At 33.8% G+C, this 20,698-nt stretch overlaps 3 protein-coding genes across 3 annotated transcripts; all 3 read right to left on the bottom strand.

The window, feature by feature from the left end:
• Positions 1-724: 724 nt before the first annotated feature.
• On the bottom strand, positions 725-5,226 carry LOC133700527 (4-coumarate--CoA ligase 1-like). The gene is made up of 5 exons (XM_062124090.1): positions 4,147-5,226; positions 1,928-2,126; positions 1,586-1,799; positions 1,240-1,342; positions 725-1,115 (listed from the first exon to the last, which is right to left on the bottom strand). The coding sequence occupies exons 1-5, from the start codon at positions 5,140-5,142 to the stop codon at positions 996-998; spliced, it is 1,632 nt and encodes a 543-aa protein (XP_061980074.1). The 5' UTR covers positions 5,143-5,226; the 3' UTR covers positions 725-995.
• A 3,065-nt stretch (positions 5,227-8,291) lies between these two features.
• LOC133700620 (uncharacterized) lies at positions 8,292-13,720 on the bottom strand. Its single transcript, XM_062124198.1, has 9 exons — positions 13,205-13,720; positions 11,815-12,628; positions 11,387-11,684; positions 11,056-11,300; positions 10,641-10,804; positions 10,337-10,552; positions 9,094-9,811; positions 8,666-8,963; positions 8,292-8,579 (listed from the first exon to the last, which is right to left on the bottom strand). Exons 1-9 carry the CDS (start codon positions 13,549-13,551, stop codon positions 8,341-8,343), a joined length of 3,339 nt encoding a protein of 1,112 aa, XP_061980182.1. The 5' UTR covers positions 13,552-13,720; the 3' UTR covers positions 8,292-8,340.
• Positions 13,721-16,830: 3,110 nt separating this feature from the next.
• On the bottom strand, positions 16,831-19,504 carry LOC133701451 (protein SUPPRESSOR OF GENE SILENCING 3-like). Its single transcript, XM_062125371.1, has 5 exons — positions 18,522-19,504; positions 18,096-18,393; positions 17,848-18,005; positions 17,317-17,480; positions 16,831-17,228 (listed from the first exon to the last, which is right to left on the bottom strand). Exons 1-5 carry the CDS (start codon positions 19,383-19,385, stop codon positions 17,129-17,131), a joined length of 1,584 nt encoding a protein of 527 aa, XP_061981355.1. The 5' UTR covers positions 19,386-19,504; the 3' UTR covers positions 16,831-17,128.
• Positions 19,505-20,698: the final 1,194 nt, after the last annotated feature.

Raw genomic sequence — 20,698 nt, 5'->3', positions numbered from 1 at the left:
TTATTCATTTACATCTCTACTAGCTAAAATAAATACATCAGTGGACCTACTATGTTGTTGATTTAGCCAAAATCTCGAGTGAGATCTTACCAAGTCAGCTCCAAAACTTATTTGTGGAAATATGTATTGGATTTGATGAAACAATGCAAGGAATTATGGCAGCAAAGTGTGTTCTTATTTATTTGTTTCAATGTGGGTTTTAGGTGGTGAAATCAACTTAGCCCCTATTGCCGTGTAAGAGTTAAGGATTGCTTTAATTTGTTGGATTGGACATTGAAGTGGTCATTAGCTGTTTTTATTTATAATACAATAAATCAATCAATTTATCCAATTTTAAAATGGTTAAATCAACTTGTCCCCTCTTCCTTTCTTTCAACAACGTTTATCCAATTGATAGTAACAAGCAATTACGTCAAAGCAATTATTTTCATTAATTATTGCTAAGTGGAAAAGACCGACAACTCCATGATTGCCATTGAATTTTGGATTTAAATAACTATATTAATTAATCCAGTTTAAATTAATAAGTATCCGGATAAACTTTTACGCATTTTAATTAATCCAATAAATTTTAAAATTAATAATCATCTAAGTTTTCAACAACCAATCACATTAATAGCCACAAAACTCAAATATAAAAGCTTAAAGTAATCCTTATTCATGCAAGTTATGCATACAACAACTCCATTCATTTCCATCCAACATACAAGTTTCTTTCTTAAAAAAAAAATGATTTTTCATAGATTCTTTTATCATTAAAAAACGAAAACAAGATATTGAATTGAACTACTCCCCATGGCGACATCAGAACGTATGTTTTTCCCAAGTACAAAGCAACATAAAAGAGTTTGTATATATACGAAAGCCGTAGTGTTCTTATATATGTATGGTACTTTTGCTTTTTCCAAGGACTCAATGTAAGGTTTTCTCAAGCATAAAACAAACAAGAAAGAAGTGTAAAATATATATATATGTGCGCCCTTTACAATCTTCATTTACTTTTGCAAACCACCTGCCAACCTCTCTCTCAAGTTTTTCCTCAAGATTTTGCCTGATGGTGCCTTGGGAATGGCTTCTACGAAGAACACTCGTTTTATTTTCTTGTAATATATCACCTGCATCGTCATCATGTTGTGAGTACTTTGTCAGCAACCAGTGAAAGTACAGTTTGTCAATTTCTTTTTTGTTTCCTTTTGCATTAACTAATAAGAAAGAAACTGGAGAGTAATTAAGGTTTACCTGTTTTGAAATATACTGCATAATTTCTTCTTCGGTGGCTTGAGAGTTTTCTGATTTTATTACAAATGCAACCGGAATTTCTCCTGAATTCTCGTCTTTCATCCTGAAATTTGACATTATTTACCGTATAAGATTCATATTCGAGGCTTATAAGAAAAAAAAAACTACCGCATTTCATTAGTGTTTCCGAATAAGAAGAGATAAATATATGTTTGGTTTGGTTAACTCTGGACAGTTTCTATTCTTGGAGACATGACATTTCTATCCATGATGATATCCCGTTTCTTATATCTCGAGATAGAAACCGAACACTACATCAGTGTAGGGTGTTAATTTTTGCACTTACCCTACCACAGCAGCATCAGATATCCCTGTATGAGCTTGCAACAAAGCTTCGAGTTCTGCAGGAGCAACCTGAAACCCTTTATATTTGATCAATTCCTTCAATCTGTCAACAATGAAAAGCTCATCATCATCGTCAATAAAGCCGATATCGCCTGTGTGTAACCATCCATCGTTGTCTATCGTTCTTGAGGTTGCCTCAGGGTCATTAAGATATCCTGAATAGTTGCAAGAGTCGACACATCAGTTTCTTTTTAAAGATGATTTTTTTGACTAGTTACTAGCACTTAATGTAAAATTAAGACTTAATCATTCGAGTTTTTGTTTTTTTAGTTTTTCTTATTACCTTTCATGATCTGATCACCTCGGATGCAAATCTCACCAGGCACGTTCCTTGGTAGAGAGGCACGTGTTTCAGGATCAACAATCTTCATCTCTGCATTCCTAACCACAGTCCCGCATGCACCTGGCTTTATGTCAAAAGGTTCCTTGGCAAATGCCAAACACATTGCTAGAACAGGTCCTGCCTCGGTCATTCCATATCCCTATATATTAAATCAAATCAAGTCATGATTATTAGCCTCTCGGTTTCAACTTAACACCTCTCAAGTACTATCTCTCTCTCTCTCTCAAAAAAAAGAAGAAAAGAAGCAACTGAAGTGGTGATTATTATCTGCAGTTGAATTTTGGATTTAAAGCACTGTATTATGCATGCAAGAAAAGGGGAATGGTCTAAAAGACAAGAACGGCAGAACTTAGGAGCTCCCTTCATTTAAAAGCTTTTAATTATTATTCAAGGTGAAACACTTGCATGCTCTGGTCCATACCCAGATGAAATTAGGGTTGCTTCTAGGAAGTGGGTGATATGTAAGAAATTAGAGATATTTCCATGTTCTGTGGGCAACATTTAAAAGTTGATGACGACAATGACCCTTCAACCCCCCCTAAATGTTAAACAAACTTCTCTTCTTTTATCTATGTTTTTAAATAGTTGAATGAGTGACCTCTTCTTATAATTAACCATTAATACGACGATCTTTGAGTCAATCTAAGTAAATTACTTTTTTGGTTTTTTTAAATCTACATATAGTCTTTTCTTTATATTTAGGTTAAAATTATTCTTTTTTATTATTTGATTGCATTATGAAGAATTAATAAAAAGCTAGGTTTTTTTTTTATTATTTTATACATACATTTCTTTTTATTTTTTTGAATTGTTAATTAATATGGTATCAGATTATGATTTTTACTCCAATTTTTTTTATGTGTGGAGTAACCATATAAATTTCAGAGGATATTCGTTTAGTTTTTGTAATTTAGTATTATAAAAATATCAAATAGTTCTATATTAAACTGATATTTTAATTATTAAAATAATATTATTTTTTATTAAGAGGTTCCTTAGATTGACTGAAACGAATCTAGAATAGGTTGGACCGAATTAATCAAAACTTTAACAATCCAATCAAATAAATTTTATTTTCAAATTTAAAACTCGAACTCAAGTTGATTTTTCCAAATAACTTATCCTTAAAGTTCAATATATAACTATGCTTAAAACATGTCATATTTTTCAGGTTTTGCTACTAGTAAACACTGAAAGGGACCACTAGGGCCCTCCTATAGTTCTTTTAAAAAGAAAATAATAATAAAAAAGACTAGATCTCAACTTAATTATTTGAAGTTTATTGAAGAAAGAAATGCTAATTAATGTCCGACTCAAAATTATTAATTTTCTGTTCCTGTATGCTATAAAAGAGCCGACTATTCAGCTTTGTGCAGTTCAGACTTCAGACACGGGCTGGAGACGTGGAGTCCATATTTGAGATAGGACTGAAAAAAAATCATTTTAATTATTATTATTTTTTAAAATTAATAGCTTAATAATTAAATTTTAATTGGATTTTCACATGAATTAACTGGGTTTATCTATATTTTTTATCGAATTATTCTAAATCAATTATTTTTTTTATTTTTTCTTTAGTCTAATAGAAACGAGTGTTAGTTTTATAACTAATGATAAAATACTACTCCAAGTAATTTGTTTTAACAAAATAAAAAAGAAATCTTTTTTTTATATTAAAATAATTGAATACATCCAAACTTGATATCTATAACTCTTAAGTTGACGTAGTTAATCACTAATTTAGAATCATTTTTCAGGTTAGTTTGTAAAATTTAATTGAATTAAAAAATTTACAAGAAATATTCTAATGACATGGTTTTAAAATTGAAACAAAACGAGGAGCATAACTACTTGCTTTTTTTTTTTTTTTTTGATGATTGTCGAAGACATAACTACTTGCTAATTAGTAGAGTCCTTAAGCCGGTGATTTTAGTCAAACATGATTAGTTAATTCCTTGGTCTAAATTAGGCACTCCCCACCAAATGGACCTAATTGAAAGTGATCCCAATATGATCTAAATATATATAAAAAATCAAAGCAATTGCAGTTTTCATTCAAGTGGAAGAAAACGATAGACATAATCTTCGATCCAAAAGTCAAAATAAATTTCGACAGAAGGGTTAAGGCTGATAATGAAAGGAAGATGAGGGGGGCATACCTGACCAAGTCTAGCCTGAGGAAACTTGGCTCTGACGGTATCTTCAAGCTCCTTTCCCAATGGCGACCCTCCAGACTTCAACATCCTCAACGAAGACAAGTCATGTTTATCAAGATCAGGTGACTTGGCAATTGCCACCATCACTGGTGGTACAACTGGTGCTATAGATACCTTATACTTCTCAATCAATCCCAGCAAAGAACCGATCTCAAACTTTGGCATTATCAAAATTGCAGCACCAACTCTCAACCCACAAAGCATTATTGAATTCAGAGCATAAATATGGAACATAGGCAGCACGCACAGAATCACATCTTCACTGTGAAAATATAGGTTAGGATTGTCGCCATCTACTTGTTGAGCCACGCTGGTTATTAGCCCTTTGTGTGTTAACATGACCCCTTTTGGTAATCCTGTAGTCCCTGAAGAATAAGGCAATGCCACAACATCGTCAGGACTGATGTCAACTTGGGGCATATCATTATCATCAGCCTGTGTTAGCTCTGAAAAGTGCAAGCACACATCTGGGGCAGAGTCTACACACATGACCTTGACATCGTTTTCTTGTGCATAATCTTTGACCTTGTCATAGTAACAAGCCTGTGTTATCAAAAGCTTTGCTTTTGAGGCTTTGGCTTGTTTTGCTAGCTCTGCAGGAGTGGAGAAAGGATTGGCAGCAGTAGTAATGGCACCTCTGTGTGAAGCACCTAAGAAAGCAAGCACAAATTCAGGTGAACTTGGCAGGATGAGCATGATCACATCACCTTGTTGAATTCCAAGCTTGTTAAGACCAGAAGCAGCTCTTCTTGCCGTGAGCTCAACATCGGCATAGGTGTAGACATCCCCATTTGCGCCATTTATCAGACAAGGTTTCGATGGATATTTAGAGAAGTTTTCAAAAACGTATGAATGCAGGGGAAGGCCTTTCGGGATGTCAATATCTGGCAATTTTGAGCGAAAGATGAATTCTTCTTTTTGCTTTGTTATTGTATCCATTGTGGGCTAAAGTTGCAGAGGGAGAGGGTGGATTTTAGGTGCTCTGTGTTTTTTTATGAATGGAGCCCTGAGAAAGCAAAATGGAAAGCATTGGTGGTGATATAGAAATAGTTAGAGGACGGGGTTGGTGAAAGGATAAAGTGGGTACTGTTGAATTTGTTGAAGGGCAAAATAGGGAGAAAATAATTGAAAAGGGGTTGTGTTTGGTGAACACCGAAGAATCTGTGCGCCTGGGTTGGTGAGACCGGGGTTAATGACGCTGCAATTCTGGGTCGGGTTCCGAGTTAGGTGAGTTTATTGTTGTTAATTTGAGTTAATTTAATTTTTTAATATTTTATTAAAAATAAAAATGATTCTTTTTTGTAAAAGAAATTAAAAAAAATTCAAAAAATTTATACCAAGATTAATCTTTTATTTTTTTATTGAAACTTGACCGGTCTAGACTTCATGTTACCCGCCCCTATAATGTTGGGTCGGGTTTTTAAAACGTGGTTGAGAGGGTGGGGCCCGTTTGGATGTATTTAGAAAAAAAATGCCTATGGAGTGAGGTGGCTTTTCTTCCTCTCACCGGTACATGTTATTTTATGTGCAAGTTGAATTTCCAGCGGTAAGATGTCTTGCAATTTAAGCAATATAATCAATAAAATTATGATTAATCTTATAATTTAAAAATATAATTTAAGCAACCACTAAGCACTTTCCAATGAAGAAATAAAATAATAGTTGGCAAAGTTATGTGCACTTGTTAAATGATGTGATTGTCATGCAAAGTGTTATATAATCCACGCCACCTAATCTTGTTAGGATAAAATAATTCGTACGGCCGTGATGCAACAGCGTTTACTTTCAAGACTCTTTTTTTTTTTTTTAAGGGGGGATTAAACTAATTAAAATAAATATGTAGGAGAAAAAATTTATTTTCTTTTCCAAAATTGTTTTTTATCATTTGTTTCTTATTTAATTTGAAAAAAAATATTATTTTGTCTTTATCACAAGCATGCCTTTTACTATAAGACATTATCATGATCTATAAAACAATATTAAACCAAGAAATAAAAAAAATATCTCAATAATTTTTATGGAATTATATGAAAAAGTATGTAAAATAAAAATTAATTCAAGAAAAAGTAAAAAAGTATATATTCATCAAGCAAATTTTCTAGACAAAAATGATATGCATAGAACAATTTGTATACTGAATTTTTTTTTTTAATCTATAACGTATAGTTTTGTAACAGATGGGAAATGTAGATTTAATCTAGATATGCAAAATTAAAAACAATCATTCTTTTTTTTTTTTAAATTTCATCCCTGTTTTTTATTATTATTTATTTTATTGAAAATAATTTATAAAATTATAATTTTTTTTTCAATTGCATCCTCCGATTTTTTATCTGTTAGATTAGTTTTTATTTTTTATTGTTATTTTTTTTTATTTTAATTTTTTTAAAATTGATAATTATCTTTATGATTCCATTCTTCAACATTAAATTGATTTGAAATTGAGTTTTTTGATTGAGTTCGGATCTAAACTTTCATGGATTGTGAGTTTGGAGGATTAACCCAGGTTTAGAAGGTTTGTCTATGTTTGATGTTTTTTTTTCTTAAAACTCATGTTTTCTCAGTTTCATCCTTCGATATTTATTTCAATAGGGATTGCACTCCGTTATTTCTTTATTTTCTTTTTATAAGAATTTTCACTAGTTTTGAAAATGACATGTGTTATCTGAGTCTTTTTATTTGTTATCCTTTATTAAATTTTGCTTTTTTCTAGAGAAAATCTGTTCATTATTAATTTAAATTAATTTATCAAATATAAACATGAAATGCTCATTTCATGATATTTTGTTGGGTTTGCTTTCCGGTTGTTGCTCTTATAATGCATGCGACCTTTTTTCGTGTCATCGTGCAACCTTTTACGAAGATGTATAATTATCTTGGTGAGCTCTATCTAATGGTAAAACGATATTCATAGCAGAGCGACAATTAGTCTTCAATATACTTTTCTTTGTTCTTCTCCTGGATATTTTATCGATAGCTTATTTTTTTGTAGTTAATTATTGCCATTATTTTTACTTTATTTATTGTTGATATTTTTAAATCATATTACTAAATTAACCGAGTTTTTTGAATTAAGTCAAATCAGTGATTCATGTCTCATATTTTTCTTTTTTTAAAAAAACATTGGCGTCACATGAATATTTTTTTTTATCAATTATTTTCTGTTGATATTTTTTAATCATATTACTAAATTAACCAAGTTTATTAAATTAAGTCAAATCAGTGATTCAAGTCTCATATTTTTTTTTAAAAAAAAACATTGGCGTCACATGAATATTATTTTTATCAATTATTTTCTGTTTATTTTTTGCTATCGTATTTTTTATTTTTGTTATTTAAATTAACTAAGTTTATTACATCTAGTTAAGATCATGATCAAAATCTTGATTTTTATTTTATTTTTTAAAAATAATCACATCACCTTAGCATCCTTGTTTTACATTGAAAAAAAATTTAGGTCGGCAATGAAATATTGAGTATCACCCATCTAGTTCATTTCTAATTTCTTCCCCCAAAGAAAAAAAATTTGGTCGCCAAATGGGACAATGGCATATATACTTCTCTCAATATATATATAATGATTTTATCGTAGAAATTGGAGAAATTTCATGTATAGTCAAATTCTAAAAAATAATGGATTCAGAAACACCAACCACCATCTTCATTTCCCAGAAAAGAAAGGGATAGTTCCCAATATTGTATCCTTGTATTTTATTCCCCTTTACAAGTTAGTCCTTTCTTTAAGTGTTCATTGATAAGATGTGAGTTGCCATCAATTTCGTTATTTTTCCTTCAAAAAATACTCTTTTGACTATATATTAATTGAAAGAAACATGGGAAAGTCTGGTAAATTTCTAAAAAATTAATGGAGCTCTTAAGGAACTAATGACGGGCTAAGTTATGGTTTCTGAAACTAGAGGGACTAAGCTATTATATTGATAAAAAAGCTTGGACTAAATTAATATTTACTCATTCTAAAATCTAACACACCTTGCGAACCTTCATCCACATCATGGGTATGGCAGATATATATATATATATATATATATATATATATATATATATATATATATATATATATATATATATAAGAACAACACACACTGTGGCCACTTTAATTTAAAACCATTACCCCTTCTATGTTCTGTTCTTGCTGCAATTTAATTTTTTTCTCAAAACATCAATCTCCTTCGCTGCCTTTTCCAGGCTCACCCTCATTATGCCATTTGATTCTTCAAGACGTTCTGCACGCCTTTGTTCTTCAGCTACCCTGTTGTTCAGCCAGATAAGCTTGTTATTGTCCTCCTTCATTTGCTTGATTCGGCTCACAACCATATCTTGGTATGATCTGATTTCATACTTCAGCTTGGGTTCACCTACAGACCAATTTACACAACATGTTATAACATGATCTGTTGGCAGAATGATTATGTTCAAAAAATACATTTCAAGCCGACAGAACCTGTTGAATACTCGTTGAAGAGATCCACGTCTTGTTTATCTGCCATGTAACCGTGAAGTTGGAGCTCCCAACTAGATAGAAGGTAGAGTGGACTTCGATTCCAAACATTTCTACCTGTACCTTGATCAGAAAAATGTCTATCCAAGCGCTCTGCCTCTAAATAGCCTCTAGCTGATCCCTCAAAAATCAACATACTCATACCACAATGTCCGTCCGAATTGTATGCTTGTTGAACCTTCTCGATAGCATCATATGAGCTGAACAAGTCAAGGAGTTCCTGATCTGCTATGCCACTCCGCTGAAATTTAATTTGATACAAGCAAACACTTGATTAGATCATAATCAGAAATGATGTTTCAGTTACAAACACAAACTACCACTCTTGTCATCGTTTCATGCCATATCCGAGGGAGAAAACATGATTGTACCTTATTGTTCTCGTCTTTTTTAAGGCTTGCTGTATTCCTAACAACAACCATAGGAGGCCAAACGATCTCATGATCTTTCTTCTCATCGTTTAGACCTTTCCATTTGCTCAACACTTCACCAGCAGAACTTTCAGAAGCTCCCTTTTTGCTGAAGTTCGTTGTCAACAGATGTGCGAGTTTCCGGTGGAGTTTACCTCCTTCTTCAGTGTCTTTGGCATGTGATATCAGGGCCGGCAGGCCTTGGTACCAATGGATGGCACCAGAAACTTCTTTGCATGCAGGACAGTAAAACTGCTCAATAGGTTTATTGACATTCACAGGTGCCACTCCCTTGAACAATCTGCTCTTCTTGCTATCATCCAAAGCTCCTCCGTTTCCATTGCTGACCATCAATTCAGAATTAAGATTAAGTGGAACGTCTGAAATCTGATCCACACCTTTATCTTCCTGTGCTTTAGTATTGGGACTCTGTAGAGTACCCACCCGTTTTGCAGCAATGCTTTCAGCTCTTTTCATATACTCATATTGTGTTGAATTGAGACCCATAATTTTCGCTTTACCACGACTAACTGGTTCTGTTTCAGTATTGGGACTTGGGTTATTATTGCTGCCACTGGCATCAGCAGTAAGAGGCTTGCCAGCGTCATTTCTAGAACCCTTGTCTATACTCAACTCTTTGCTGCATGACCATTGATTTTCGGACAAATTGACAGTTTTGCTGTCCAGTTGTTGTAAGCAAAAAATTAGTCAAAACTTAGAACACAGCAGTTAATGAAAAAAAAACTAAGTAATAAAGTAATGACCCTGAATCTCAGTAACTCCTTTTTAATAATAGAAAAAGAAGTTCATATATCTCTTTCCCTTTATGTGAATTATTGCTGACTAAATGTGGAGATTTTAAGAAGCATCACTCCTGGAATTCATTCGTAAAGTCTGACTGGAAAGTGGAAAATTGTCAGAAATCCTTTGTGAGGATATTGTTTGTCTATATTCAAGCTATAATGATGTTTAGACCTTAGCATTCAATGGTAAATTCTAATTCCTTATCAGTTTATCAGTAAAATAGTTAGGTCTCCTCACTACTTTACACAGTAAAGTTCTACTTGACAAAGACCTGTTGGTATGTAAAAAGCTTAATTTAGTTACATCATCAACAAGCTCATATAATAAAGACATACTGGCAGTAATAAAATCTTGACAAAGTATTTAATGTAGGATATTCTCATATCTAAAACATACTGACCTGCAGCCTAAGCAAAATATCTGACCAGAGGTCTCATTTCTTATGATCTGATCAGTTTGTTTCCTTTCCAGGCAAATCTCACAGGTACTTGTAGATGATTCACACTTTTCTTCCTTGAGTGCATCTTGTCCTCCATGTTCTTCTAGTAGCTGACCTGTGTCAGATGCTTCCTTTTCTTTCACTTCATTCTCTTCGAACTTGGCAGTTTCTTGCACTCTGTAGCAAGAAATGATGGAATGAAGATAACCTTACTGAAAGGAAAATATGAGATTTATATTTTGCAATCAAGATGCCAGTTATGTACCTGTATTTTTCATCCTGAGTATTTGAAGGACTTCCATTCGATTCACGGACATTTTCATGCTCCTTGTCTTTCTTGGAGCTCTTAAGATCCCCTCCCTTCTTACCTCTTTCTTCAAGAATAATCTTTATTTGGCTGTCCTTGAAAATTTGTTCTTGAAAATCCATCTTAAGAAAAGAATTGTTAAGATCAGTCAAAATAGCTGAAGGGGCATGCAGATAAAGGATTAAAAGGTACTACCCTACCGCCAAGTATCAGGTCAGGAATATGAAAGTAACTCATCATGAATAATTAACGTAGTTTCATGGATAGCGGTGATTGTTTAACCGCAGAACTATCAGTAAAAGAAAGTAAAAGGTCAAGGTTCTGATTTACATTAACCAAGACATAAAGTTCAGAAGCATTTGGCAACTATCACCTCTTCCATGTTCTGTTTATGCTGCAATTTAATTTTCTTCCTCAAAATATCAATCTCCTTCCTTGCCTTTTTCAGGCTCTCCCTCATTATGCCATTTGATTTTTCAAGAAGTTCTCCATGCCTTCGTTCTTCAGCTACCCTGTTGTTCAGCCAGATAATCTGGTGATTGTCCTCACTCATTTGCCTGATCCGGTTCACAATCATCTCTTGGTATGATCTGATTTCACATTTCAGCTTGGGTTCACCTACAGACCAATTTACACAACATGTTATAACATGATCTGTTGGCAGAATGATTATGTTCAAAAAATACATTTCAAGCCAACAGAACCTGTTGAATACTCGTTGAAGAGATCCACGTCTTGTTTATCTGCCATGTAACCGTGAAGTTGGAGCTCCCAACTAGATAGAAGGTAGAGTGGACTTCGATTCCAAACATTTCTACCTGTACCTTGATCAGAAAAATGTCTATCCAAGCGCTCTGCCTCTAAATAGCCTCTAGCTGATCCCTCAAAAATCAACATACTCATACCACAATGTCCGTCCGAATTGTATGCTTGTTGAACCTTCTCGATAGCATCATATGAGCTGAACAAGTCAAGGAGTTCCTGATCTGCTATGCCACTCCGCTGAAATTTAATTTGATACAAGCAAACACTTGATTAGATCATAATCAGAAATGATGTTTCAGTTACAAACACAAACTACCACTCTTGTCATCGTTTCATGCCATATCCGAGGGAGAAAACATGATTGTACCTTATTGTTCTCGTCTTTTTTAAGGCTTGCTGTATTCCTAACAACAACCATAGGAGGCCAAACGATCTCATGATCTTTCTTCTCATCGTTTAGACCTTTCCATTTGCTCAACACTTCACCAGCAGAACTTTCAGAAGCTCCCTTTTTGCTGAAGTTCGTTGTCAACAGATGTGCGAGTTTCCAGTGGAGTTTACCCCCATCTTCAGTGTCTTTGGCATGTGATATCAGGGCCGGCAGGCCTTGGTACCATTTGATGTCACCAGAAACTTCTTTGCATGCAGGACAGTAAAACTGCTCAATAGGTTTATTGACATTCACAGGTACCAATCCCTTGGACAATCTGCTCTTCTTGCTATCATCCAAAGCTCCTCCGTTTCCATTGCTGACCATCAATTCAGAATTAAGATTAAGTGGAATTGCCAATCCCTTGGACAATCTGCTCTTCTTGCTATCATCCAAAGCCCCTCCGTTTCCATTGCTGACCAGCAATTCAGAATTAAGATTAAGTGTAATGTCTGAATTCTGATCCGCACCTATATCTTCCTGTGCTTTAGTATTGGGACTCTGTGGAGTAACCTCCTGTTTTCCAGCAATGCTTTCATCTCTTTTCCTATACTCATCTTGTGCTGAATTGAGACTAATAATCTTCGCTTTACCACGACTAGCTGGTTCAGTTTCAGTCTTGGGAGTTGGATTATTATTGCTGCCACTGTCATCAGCAGTGAGAGACTTGCCAGTGTCATTTCTAGAACTCATGTCGAAACTCAACTTTTTGTTGCATGGCCATTGATTTTCTGACAATTTGATAGTTTTGCTGCACAGTTGTTGTAAGCAAAAAATTAGTCAGATTTTAAAACACAGCAGTTGATGAAAAAAAAAAAAACTAAGTAATGACAAACTTTTCTGTTTCGGAAAACAAAAATTAAAAGAAAATTCTGCCTAACTGAACATCCAACCTGAACTGCAGTAAATCATTCTTTTTAATAACAGAAAAAAAATTCATATATCTCTTTCCCTTTATGTAAATTGTTGATGGCTAAATGTGGAGAAGCATCACTCCCGGAATTCATTCGTAAAGTATGATCGGAAAGAGGAAACTCTGTAGCAATATTAGGAGAGGTTATAATAGTTCAATTTGGATGAGTTAAACCATTTGAGAGGATATTGTTTGTTTATATTCAAGATATGATCATGTTTTACCTTGGCATTTAATGGAAAATTCTAATTCCTTGTCAGTTTATCAGTAGAGTAGTCAGGTTTCCTCACTACTTTACACAGTGAAGTTCTACTGGACTAAAAGGCTATATATGCAAAAAGCTTTATTTAGCAACATCATCAACAAGATCATATAGCAAACTGTAGGATATCCTCATATTTAGAACATACTGACCTGCAGCCTAAGCAAAATATCTGACCAGAGCTCTCAGTTTTTATGCCCTGATCAGTTTCTTTCCTTTTCAGGCAAACGTCACAGGAACTTAAGGATGATGGTTCAACCTCATGTTCAGAAATTGCTTCCATATTGGTCCTGGACGGAGTTGATGGTGACACGTTGCTTGGTATTTGAAATCCGATCGAAGAAGCCTTTAGACCCTCTTGCAACAGTAACTTTTCATCAAATTCAGCATCCACCGGATCTAGCAAAATCTCATCTCCTGATTCAGTTTTGCGTGAGAAAGATGGAAAGTGATCATAAATCCCCTTAAGAAGACCAGAGAAGGCTACTTTTGTTGCCATGTTGTTAACTTATCACTACAAAATCTCTGTCTTTACCCTTTGATCTTCTTCTCTCACAAATGGACGTACTGGTGCCTCTCAACCTTTACTTAATTAAATGTCTATCAAACACTTACTTCTGAAGTTTTCTCTCGGGCAACTTTCCTCGAGAGTTTAACACTTTTGGAACACGGATTGACTTGCTTTCCACGGCCTTCTCTAGTCAAGGAGGTGTAGGGTCATGCTGTCGTTTTCGCAACTATTTTAATGGAAGCAGAATAATAGTGGCAATCCGAAAAAAAATAATTCCGATCTTTCTCATCTTTCTTCATTGAGGCTTTATCGAATTTCATGTTCTTGTGATTGATTGGTTGAGTTCTGAGATTTAAACATTTTTCATATCATTGAATATTAACAATGATACGTGAATACATTTTTTTTCCTCCTTAATTTTAATTATTTGAATTCTTATAAATATTCATTTTAACTACCTTAATTTTTTATTCAAAAAACAATATACTGCCAATTCAATGCTAAACTGGTTATTTTCTCTTCTACCATCTTGTAACAGCGTGAGAACCAAGCGAGCCCATTTATAGGTCTCTCAAGAAAGTTTCTCGTTACCCACTAGGCTTGCTAACATATGCAATAGGATCTACTTGTATTCTCAAGTAAAAAATTTAGCTTAAGGACTAAGATTATGTTGGAAGTACCGTAGAGATTGATTTTTAAAATATTTTTTTATTTAAAAGTATATTAAAATAATAATTTTTTTATTTTTAATTTTGGCACATTGAATCTATAAAAAAATATTAATTTAATTTTTTTTAAAATATTCAATTTTTTTTAAAAATACGATTAGATTTCAATACGCGAATAAAGAATCCAAAAAAATTATGTTACAAACCGAATAAGAATCACCCTTTACAAACAAATCCAGTGCAAAAAGAACGAATCTTATCTACTCTTTTTATAAAGCACAAGTTTTAACACTGTCTTGATCAGGACATAAACGCTCACATCTTCCTTTCTTGTTCATCCCCTTTTGCGTTCATGTCTTGCCTGAATTTGAGGCTTCCACCGTGTTCATCCCCTTTTGCGTTCATGTCTTGCCTGAATTTGAGGCTTCCACCGTGTTCATCCCCTTTTGCGTTCATGTCTTGCCTGAATTTGAGGCTTCCACCGAGAAGGCATGGAAGAGTTTCACATCCAAGTTTCAAAGCAAACTGCATGAACTCAACGTGTCCAAATCTATATCAAGAAATCGTAATATCCAACCAACAGTATTAACAGCACTGCTTCTGCGAAAGCTGTTCGGCCTCATATCCTGTTTGATCAGAAACGTACGTGATGGAAACAGAAAGCGGCTTGTATACCTGCCTCGAGCACTTCTTTTTAAACAACGTAGCAGCCGCTTTGGCTATATGTCCACAAAGAATCAGCACCTGTATATATTGATAAGCTCTTTCGAGAGCCTGTCAGTAGTAGTGAGTTGGTGGCTAAGTTTCCGCCAGCTACAAAGACCATGAAGATTATTGATCACCAGGAAGCTACATGATTAAACACCTCAATATCAATATTACATTAATAAACATGATTAAACATGATTAAATCGTAATACTAAACACATTAATATCAAATATAAATCACCTTTTTTTAAAAAAAATCCAGTGGAAAAAGAACGTATCTCATCTGCTCTTTTTATAAAGGACAAGTTTTAACACTATCTTGATCAGGACATAAACGCTTCTATCCTCCTTTCTTGTTGATCTCCTTTTGCGCTCATGTCTTGCCTGAATTTGAGGCTTCCACCAGCCAAAAAGGCACGGGAGAGTTTCACTTCCAAGCTTCAAAGAAAACAGCATGAACTCAACATTTCTAAATCTATCAAGAAATTGAAATATCCAACCAACGATGTTTACAACACTGCTTCTGCAAAAGCTGTTCGAACTCATATCCTATTTGATAGTAATGATATTCTAGAATCCAATAAGCCCGAGAAATTAAGTTTTTTGTTGAGTGTTTGAATAATAGTTGATTACATATTTATCTTAATATTCCATTTTTAGGAGTCGGGGACAAAGAATTAGTGGTAAAAATCTCAATTCTTGCAAAACAGTATGTTTTGTTGATTTTAAAAGACTTCAATAATTAATAAATCATTGAATTTATAGTAAGAGATTATAGTAAATGAACATTAAATGTTGATGGAAACGTTTTTTTATATGATATTAATACCAATGAAAATACTACGTGAAGATTTTAATTTATTATTTTATTATGATAAAAACAATCTTTATAGTTAATATTCAATATTAATAATAATTGACTTGCTTTTCTAGGAGATGTACGGTCTTGCACTCTTTTTCTCAAGTTTCTTTTTTCTTTCTTTTAATGGAAATATAATAATAGTGATTAATTGATTGAGTTATGAGATTTAAACATTTTTCCTTTTTTGAGTGTATCAAGATTTAATTTTTTTTTCATATCATTGAATCTTTTTTTTTCATATTAGGATAAATTTTTATTTAAAAAATCATGTTTTTAATAAAAAACCTTGTTTTTCTCAAACTTGTTTTTACATGAATAAAGAATGAGATTTTTGGATTAAAGACATGCTTTTGTAAGAACAAAAAATAATACATGAATTCGTTTTTTTATGTTGATTTAAATTTGAGTTCTTATGAAAATTTATTTTAATTACCTTAAATTTTTATTGAAATAACAATATACCGTTGATAAAAAAAATCATCAAAAAATAAAATATAAAAAATTATTTTTTGTCTAGAATTTAAATAGTTGGATTTCTTTCAAATATTTATTTTCATTGACACAAAAATTCAATAAAAAACTTTCAAAGAGAGCCACTCAAACTAAATAGTTTCCCCTAATTAAAAAGAGTAAATTATTCAATCCCAGCGTGCTTAGCAAAATAACTGGATATTCCTTCTGGTTTAATAAACCCAACATTGTATCCTTGTATTTTATTCCCCTTTACAAGTTAGTCCTTTCTTTAAGAGTTCATTAATAAGATGTGAGTTGCCATCAATTTAGTTATTTTTCCTTCCAAAATACCCTTTGGACTATATATTAATTGAAAGAAACATGGGAAAGTCTGGTAAATTTCGAAGAAATTAGTGGAGATTTTAAGGAATTAATGATGGACTAAGTTATGGTTTCTGAAACTAGAAGGACTAAGCTATCATATTGATAAAAGCGCGTGGACTAAATTAATACTTGCTCATTCAAAAGTCTAGCACTCCTTTCAAACCTTCATCCACATCATGGGCATGGCAGATATAATCTTTAACTGCTAAATTAGTAGTTGGTAGTAATCAAACATCCAAGAACAACACATACAAATGCCACAGTTCCTCAGGGAACTCTGATACGAGTTCTAGGAAAATTAGTAGCCACAAACTTAGTTATCGTGCAACACAAGAATTCACAACTCAATATAATTGATATTTAGCAATACCGGTAAGCACAGTGCATTTCTCTGCATTTTAATCTCCTAAAATGCAAAGAGAGTTTGTGATTGATAGCGAGGCTTTCACATTCGAACTCTTTAGATCTGTAGTCTTCCTCTTCCTTGGGTTCATTTTGTCTTCTTCCTTGTTCTTCTACTAGCTTTACCCGTGTCAGCTACTTCCTTTTCTTTCACTCCATTCCCTTTGGCCTTGGCAGTTTCCGGCACTCTGTAGCAAGAAATTATGGAATGAAGAGAGCCCCACTGAAGGGAAAATATGAGATTTATATTTTGCAATGAAGATGCCAGTTAAGTACCTGGAATTGCCATCCTGTGTATTTGAAGGACTACCATTGGATTCATGGACATTTCCGTGCTCCTCGTCCTCCTTTGAGCTCTCAAGATTCCCTCCCTTTTTACCTCTCTCGTCAACATTAGTCTTTATTTGGCTGTCTTCGAAAATTTGTCCTTGAAAACCCATCTTAAGAAAAGAATTGTTAAGATCACTCAAAATAGCAGAAAGGACATGCAGACATTATGCAATTAAAATACTGTAAAAACATTTAAAAGTGGTTAAAGGAATGCAGAAGGTACTTTCCTACCGCTAGGTATCATGTCAGGAATAATTAACAGTTTCATGGATAGTAGTGATTGTTTAACTGCAGAATTATCAGAAAAAGAGAGTAAGGGGCCAGGGTTTGGCGGGTTTAGATTTAGATTTCTAAATGGTTGCCAAAATGCTCACATGAACTCTTATCATTTCTTACATTAACCAAGACATCCTCTTCTATGTTCTGTTCGTGCTGCAATTTATTTTCCTTTCTCAAATTATCAATTTCTTTCATTACCTTTAACAGGATCTCCCTCATTATGCCATTTGACTCTTCAAGACGTTCTACCCTGTTATTCAGCCAGATACGCTTGTTATCGTCCTCACTCATTTGCCTTATTCGGTTCCCAACCGTATCTTGGTATGATGTAATTAAATATTTCAGCTTGGGTTCACCTACAGACCAATTTACGCAACATGTTATTATATGATCTGTTGGCAGAATGATTATATTAAAAATTAAAAATCATTTCAAGCAGACAAAACCTGTTGAATACTGGTTGAAGAGATCCACGTCCTTTTTCTCTGCCATGTAACCGTGAAGTTGGAGCTCCCCACTTCGTAGGAGGTAGAGTGGACTTTCATTCCAAAGATTTCTACCAGTTCCTTCATCTGCGAAATGTCTATCCAGGCGCTCTGCCTCTAAATAGCCTCTTGTTGAGCCCTCAAAAATCAAAATACTCATCCCACAATGTCCATTCGAATTGCATGCATGTTGAACCTTCTCAATAGCTTCATATGAGCTGAACAAATCAAGGAGTTCCTGATCTGTTATGCCAATCCGCTGAAATTTAATTCGATACAAGCAAACACCTAATTAGATCATAATTAGCAATAATATTTCAATTAGAAACACAAAATACCACTCGTCATCATTTCGTGCCATATCTGAGGGAGAAAACATGATTGTACCTTATTGTTCTCGTCTTTTTTAAGGCTTGCTGTATTCCTAACAACAACCATAGGAGGCCAAACGATCTCATGATCTTTATTCTCATCTTTTAGACCTTTCCATTTACTTAGCACTTCACCAGCAGAACTATCAGAAGTTCCCTTTCTGCCGAACTTCCTTGTCAGCTGCTTTTCTAGGTTCTGGTGGAGTTGAGCCCTTTTTCCTTTAGTGGTTTTTCTGGCATGTGATATCAGGGCCTGCAGGCCTGGGTACCATTTGATGGTATCAGGAACTTCTGCGCATGCAGGACAGTAAAACTGCTCAATAGGTTTATTGACAATCTTAGGTGCCAATTCCTTGGACAATCTGCTCTTCTTGTTATCATCCAATGCACCTCCGTTTCCTCTGCTGACCAGCGATTCAGATTTAACATTAAGTGGAATGTCTGAATTCGGATCCACACCTTTATCTTTCTTTGCTTTAGTATTGGGACTCTGTGGAGTACCCTCCTGTTTTGCAGCAATGCTTTCAGCTCTTTTCCTACACTCATCTTGTGCTGAATTGTGACTTATAATTTTCGCTGCACCACGACTAACTGCTTCTGTTTCAGTCATGAGAGTTGGATTATTATTGCTGCAACTGGCATCAGCAATTTCTTGTTCTGAAATTGCTTCCATATTGGTCCTGGACGAAGTTGATGATGACACATTGCTTGCCATTGGGCAACTGACCAACGAAGCCTTTAGAGGCTCTTGTAACTGGAGCTCTTCAGCAAATTCAGCTTCTTGCAAAATATCATCTTCTGATTCAGATTTGTATGAGAAAGATGGAGAGGAACCATCATTCACGTTTAAAAGATCAAAGAGGGCTTGTTTTTTTGCCATGTTATTTCACAAAATCTCTTTCTTCAGCCTTGATCTTCTTGTCTCACAAATGTACGTACTTTTGACTCTCGAACTCTACTTAAATAAATGTCTATCAAGAACTTGCTTCGGATGTTGTTTCTTGGACAACTTCCTCGAGGGTTCACCACTTTTGGAACATGGATTGACTTGCTTTACATTCAAGGAGGTGTGTAGGGTCATGCATTCTTTTTCGCCCCTTGCTTTTTACTATCATTTAATGGAAAGAGAATAATAGTGGCAGTCTAAAAAAAAAAGGAGTAGTCCGATCATTTCTTTTCTTTCTTCATTGAGAACTGACTGATTTTTCATATTAATGTTATTTATTAGTTGAGTTCTGAGATTTAAACATCTATCCTTTTTGTTTTTATCACGAAGGGGATGAATTTGGAGCCCTAAAACCAAAATCCAAGGATTCACGAATAATTTTTTAGTTATTTGAGGGACATCTCGGGTGAGCTAGTTAGAGCGTGTTTGGCAGTGTGGTTGCGGGTGTTTTTCAAATAGTTTTTTGTGCTGAAATGCATGCCAATGATGTTTTTTCATTTTTTAAAAATTATTTTTGACATCAGCACATCAAAACGATCCAAAAAGTACAAACCGCACTCAATTTTAGAAAAAAAATTTCAAATTTTGATGAAACTCAGTTACAAACGCAATGCTAAACGGTATCTTAGTAAAATATGAAAAATGAGTCCCATGATAGGTAAGATAGGTAAGTGGTTGGTTAGTGAAACTAATTATATAGATTGAAGCATAACAATACAACAAGAAGCAAAATAAACTGAATTGGGGTTAAAATACAGAGAATCTCAAAACCATTTTTTGTTTTGAAATAAAGACATGACCCGAATTTGTCTTAAAAAAATATTTACAATGCCTTCTATAGAATAGAAAAAACTGACATAGACTAGAAAATAACTATGAAAAATAGTAAAATTTTCCGATCAACAACTTCTAGATTTAATTTTGGGAAATTTAACGGTTCAATAAGCAACATCGTAAAGATTTAAGCATGATGCAATAATCATATCTCTTGTTATTGTCATTTTTAATTATTTTCTCAGTATGATATTGCAACAAAATCTTCTCTTATACTTAAATATATTCTACTAATTTATAAAAGTATATGCTAACAAATCCACATGATCAAAATAAGAACCCCAATCTTTACAAACTCGGCTACATCATCGACTCTTCTTTATATTTGGACTAAAACTGCACTTGAAGAAAACTATTTGAAAAAAATGAAACATGCATCCTCCAGAATAAGAAAAAAAAAAAAATCTTCCCTT

This window comes from Populus nigra, chromosome 8 (assembly GCF_951802175.1).
Source record: "Populus nigra chromosome 8, ddPopNigr1.1, whole genome shotgun sequence".
In the NCBI taxonomy this organism is placed as follows: domain Eukaryota; kingdom Viridiplantae; phylum Streptophyta; class Magnoliopsida; order Malpighiales; family Salicaceae; genus Populus; species Populus nigra.
The sequence above is the reverse complement of the archived record's forward strand: the minus strand, read 5'-3'. Positions and strand labels throughout refer to the sequence as shown.

Excerpts from the sequence above, each read along its gene's own strand:
- LOC133700527 (XM_062124090.1), bottom strand. The coding sequence starts at position 5,142 with ATGGATACAATAACAAAGCAAAAAGAAGAATTCATCTTTCGCTCAAAA. Across the intron at positions 2,127-4,146 it reads CTCAGGCTAGACTTGGTCAG|GGATATGGAATGACCGAGGC; the intron begins GTATGCCCCCCT and ends TTTAATATATAG. Across the intron at positions 1,343-1,585 it reads TCTGATGCTGCTGTGGTAGG|GATGAAAGACGAGAATTCAG; the intron begins GTAAGTGCAAAA and ends GTCAAATTTCAG.
- LOC133700620 (XM_062124198.1), bottom strand. The coding sequence starts at position 13,551 with ATGGCAACAAAAGTAGCCTTCTCTGGTCTTCTTAAGGGGATTTATGAT. Across the intron at positions 10,553-10,640 it reads ACTCAGGATGAAAAATACAG|AGTGCAAGAAACTGCCAAGT; the intron begins GTACATAACTGG and ends TTCTTGCTACAG. Across the intron at positions 8,964-9,093 it reads AAAAAGACGAGAACAATAAG|CGGAGTGGCATAGCAGATCA; the intron begins GTACAATCATGT and ends ATTAAATTTCAG.
- LOC133701451 (XM_062125371.1), bottom strand. The coding sequence starts at position 19,385 with ATGGCAAAAAAACAAGCCCTCTTTGATCTTTTAAACGTGAATGATGGT. Across the intron at positions 18,006-18,095 it reads CTTCAACCAGTATTCAACAG|GTGAACCCAAGCTGAAATAT; the intron begins GTTTTGTCTGCT and ends ATTGGTCTGTAG. Across the intron at positions 17,229-17,316 it reads ACACAGGATGGCAATTCCAG|AGTGCCGGAAACTGCCAAGG; the intron begins GTACTTAACTGG and ends TTCTTGCTACAG.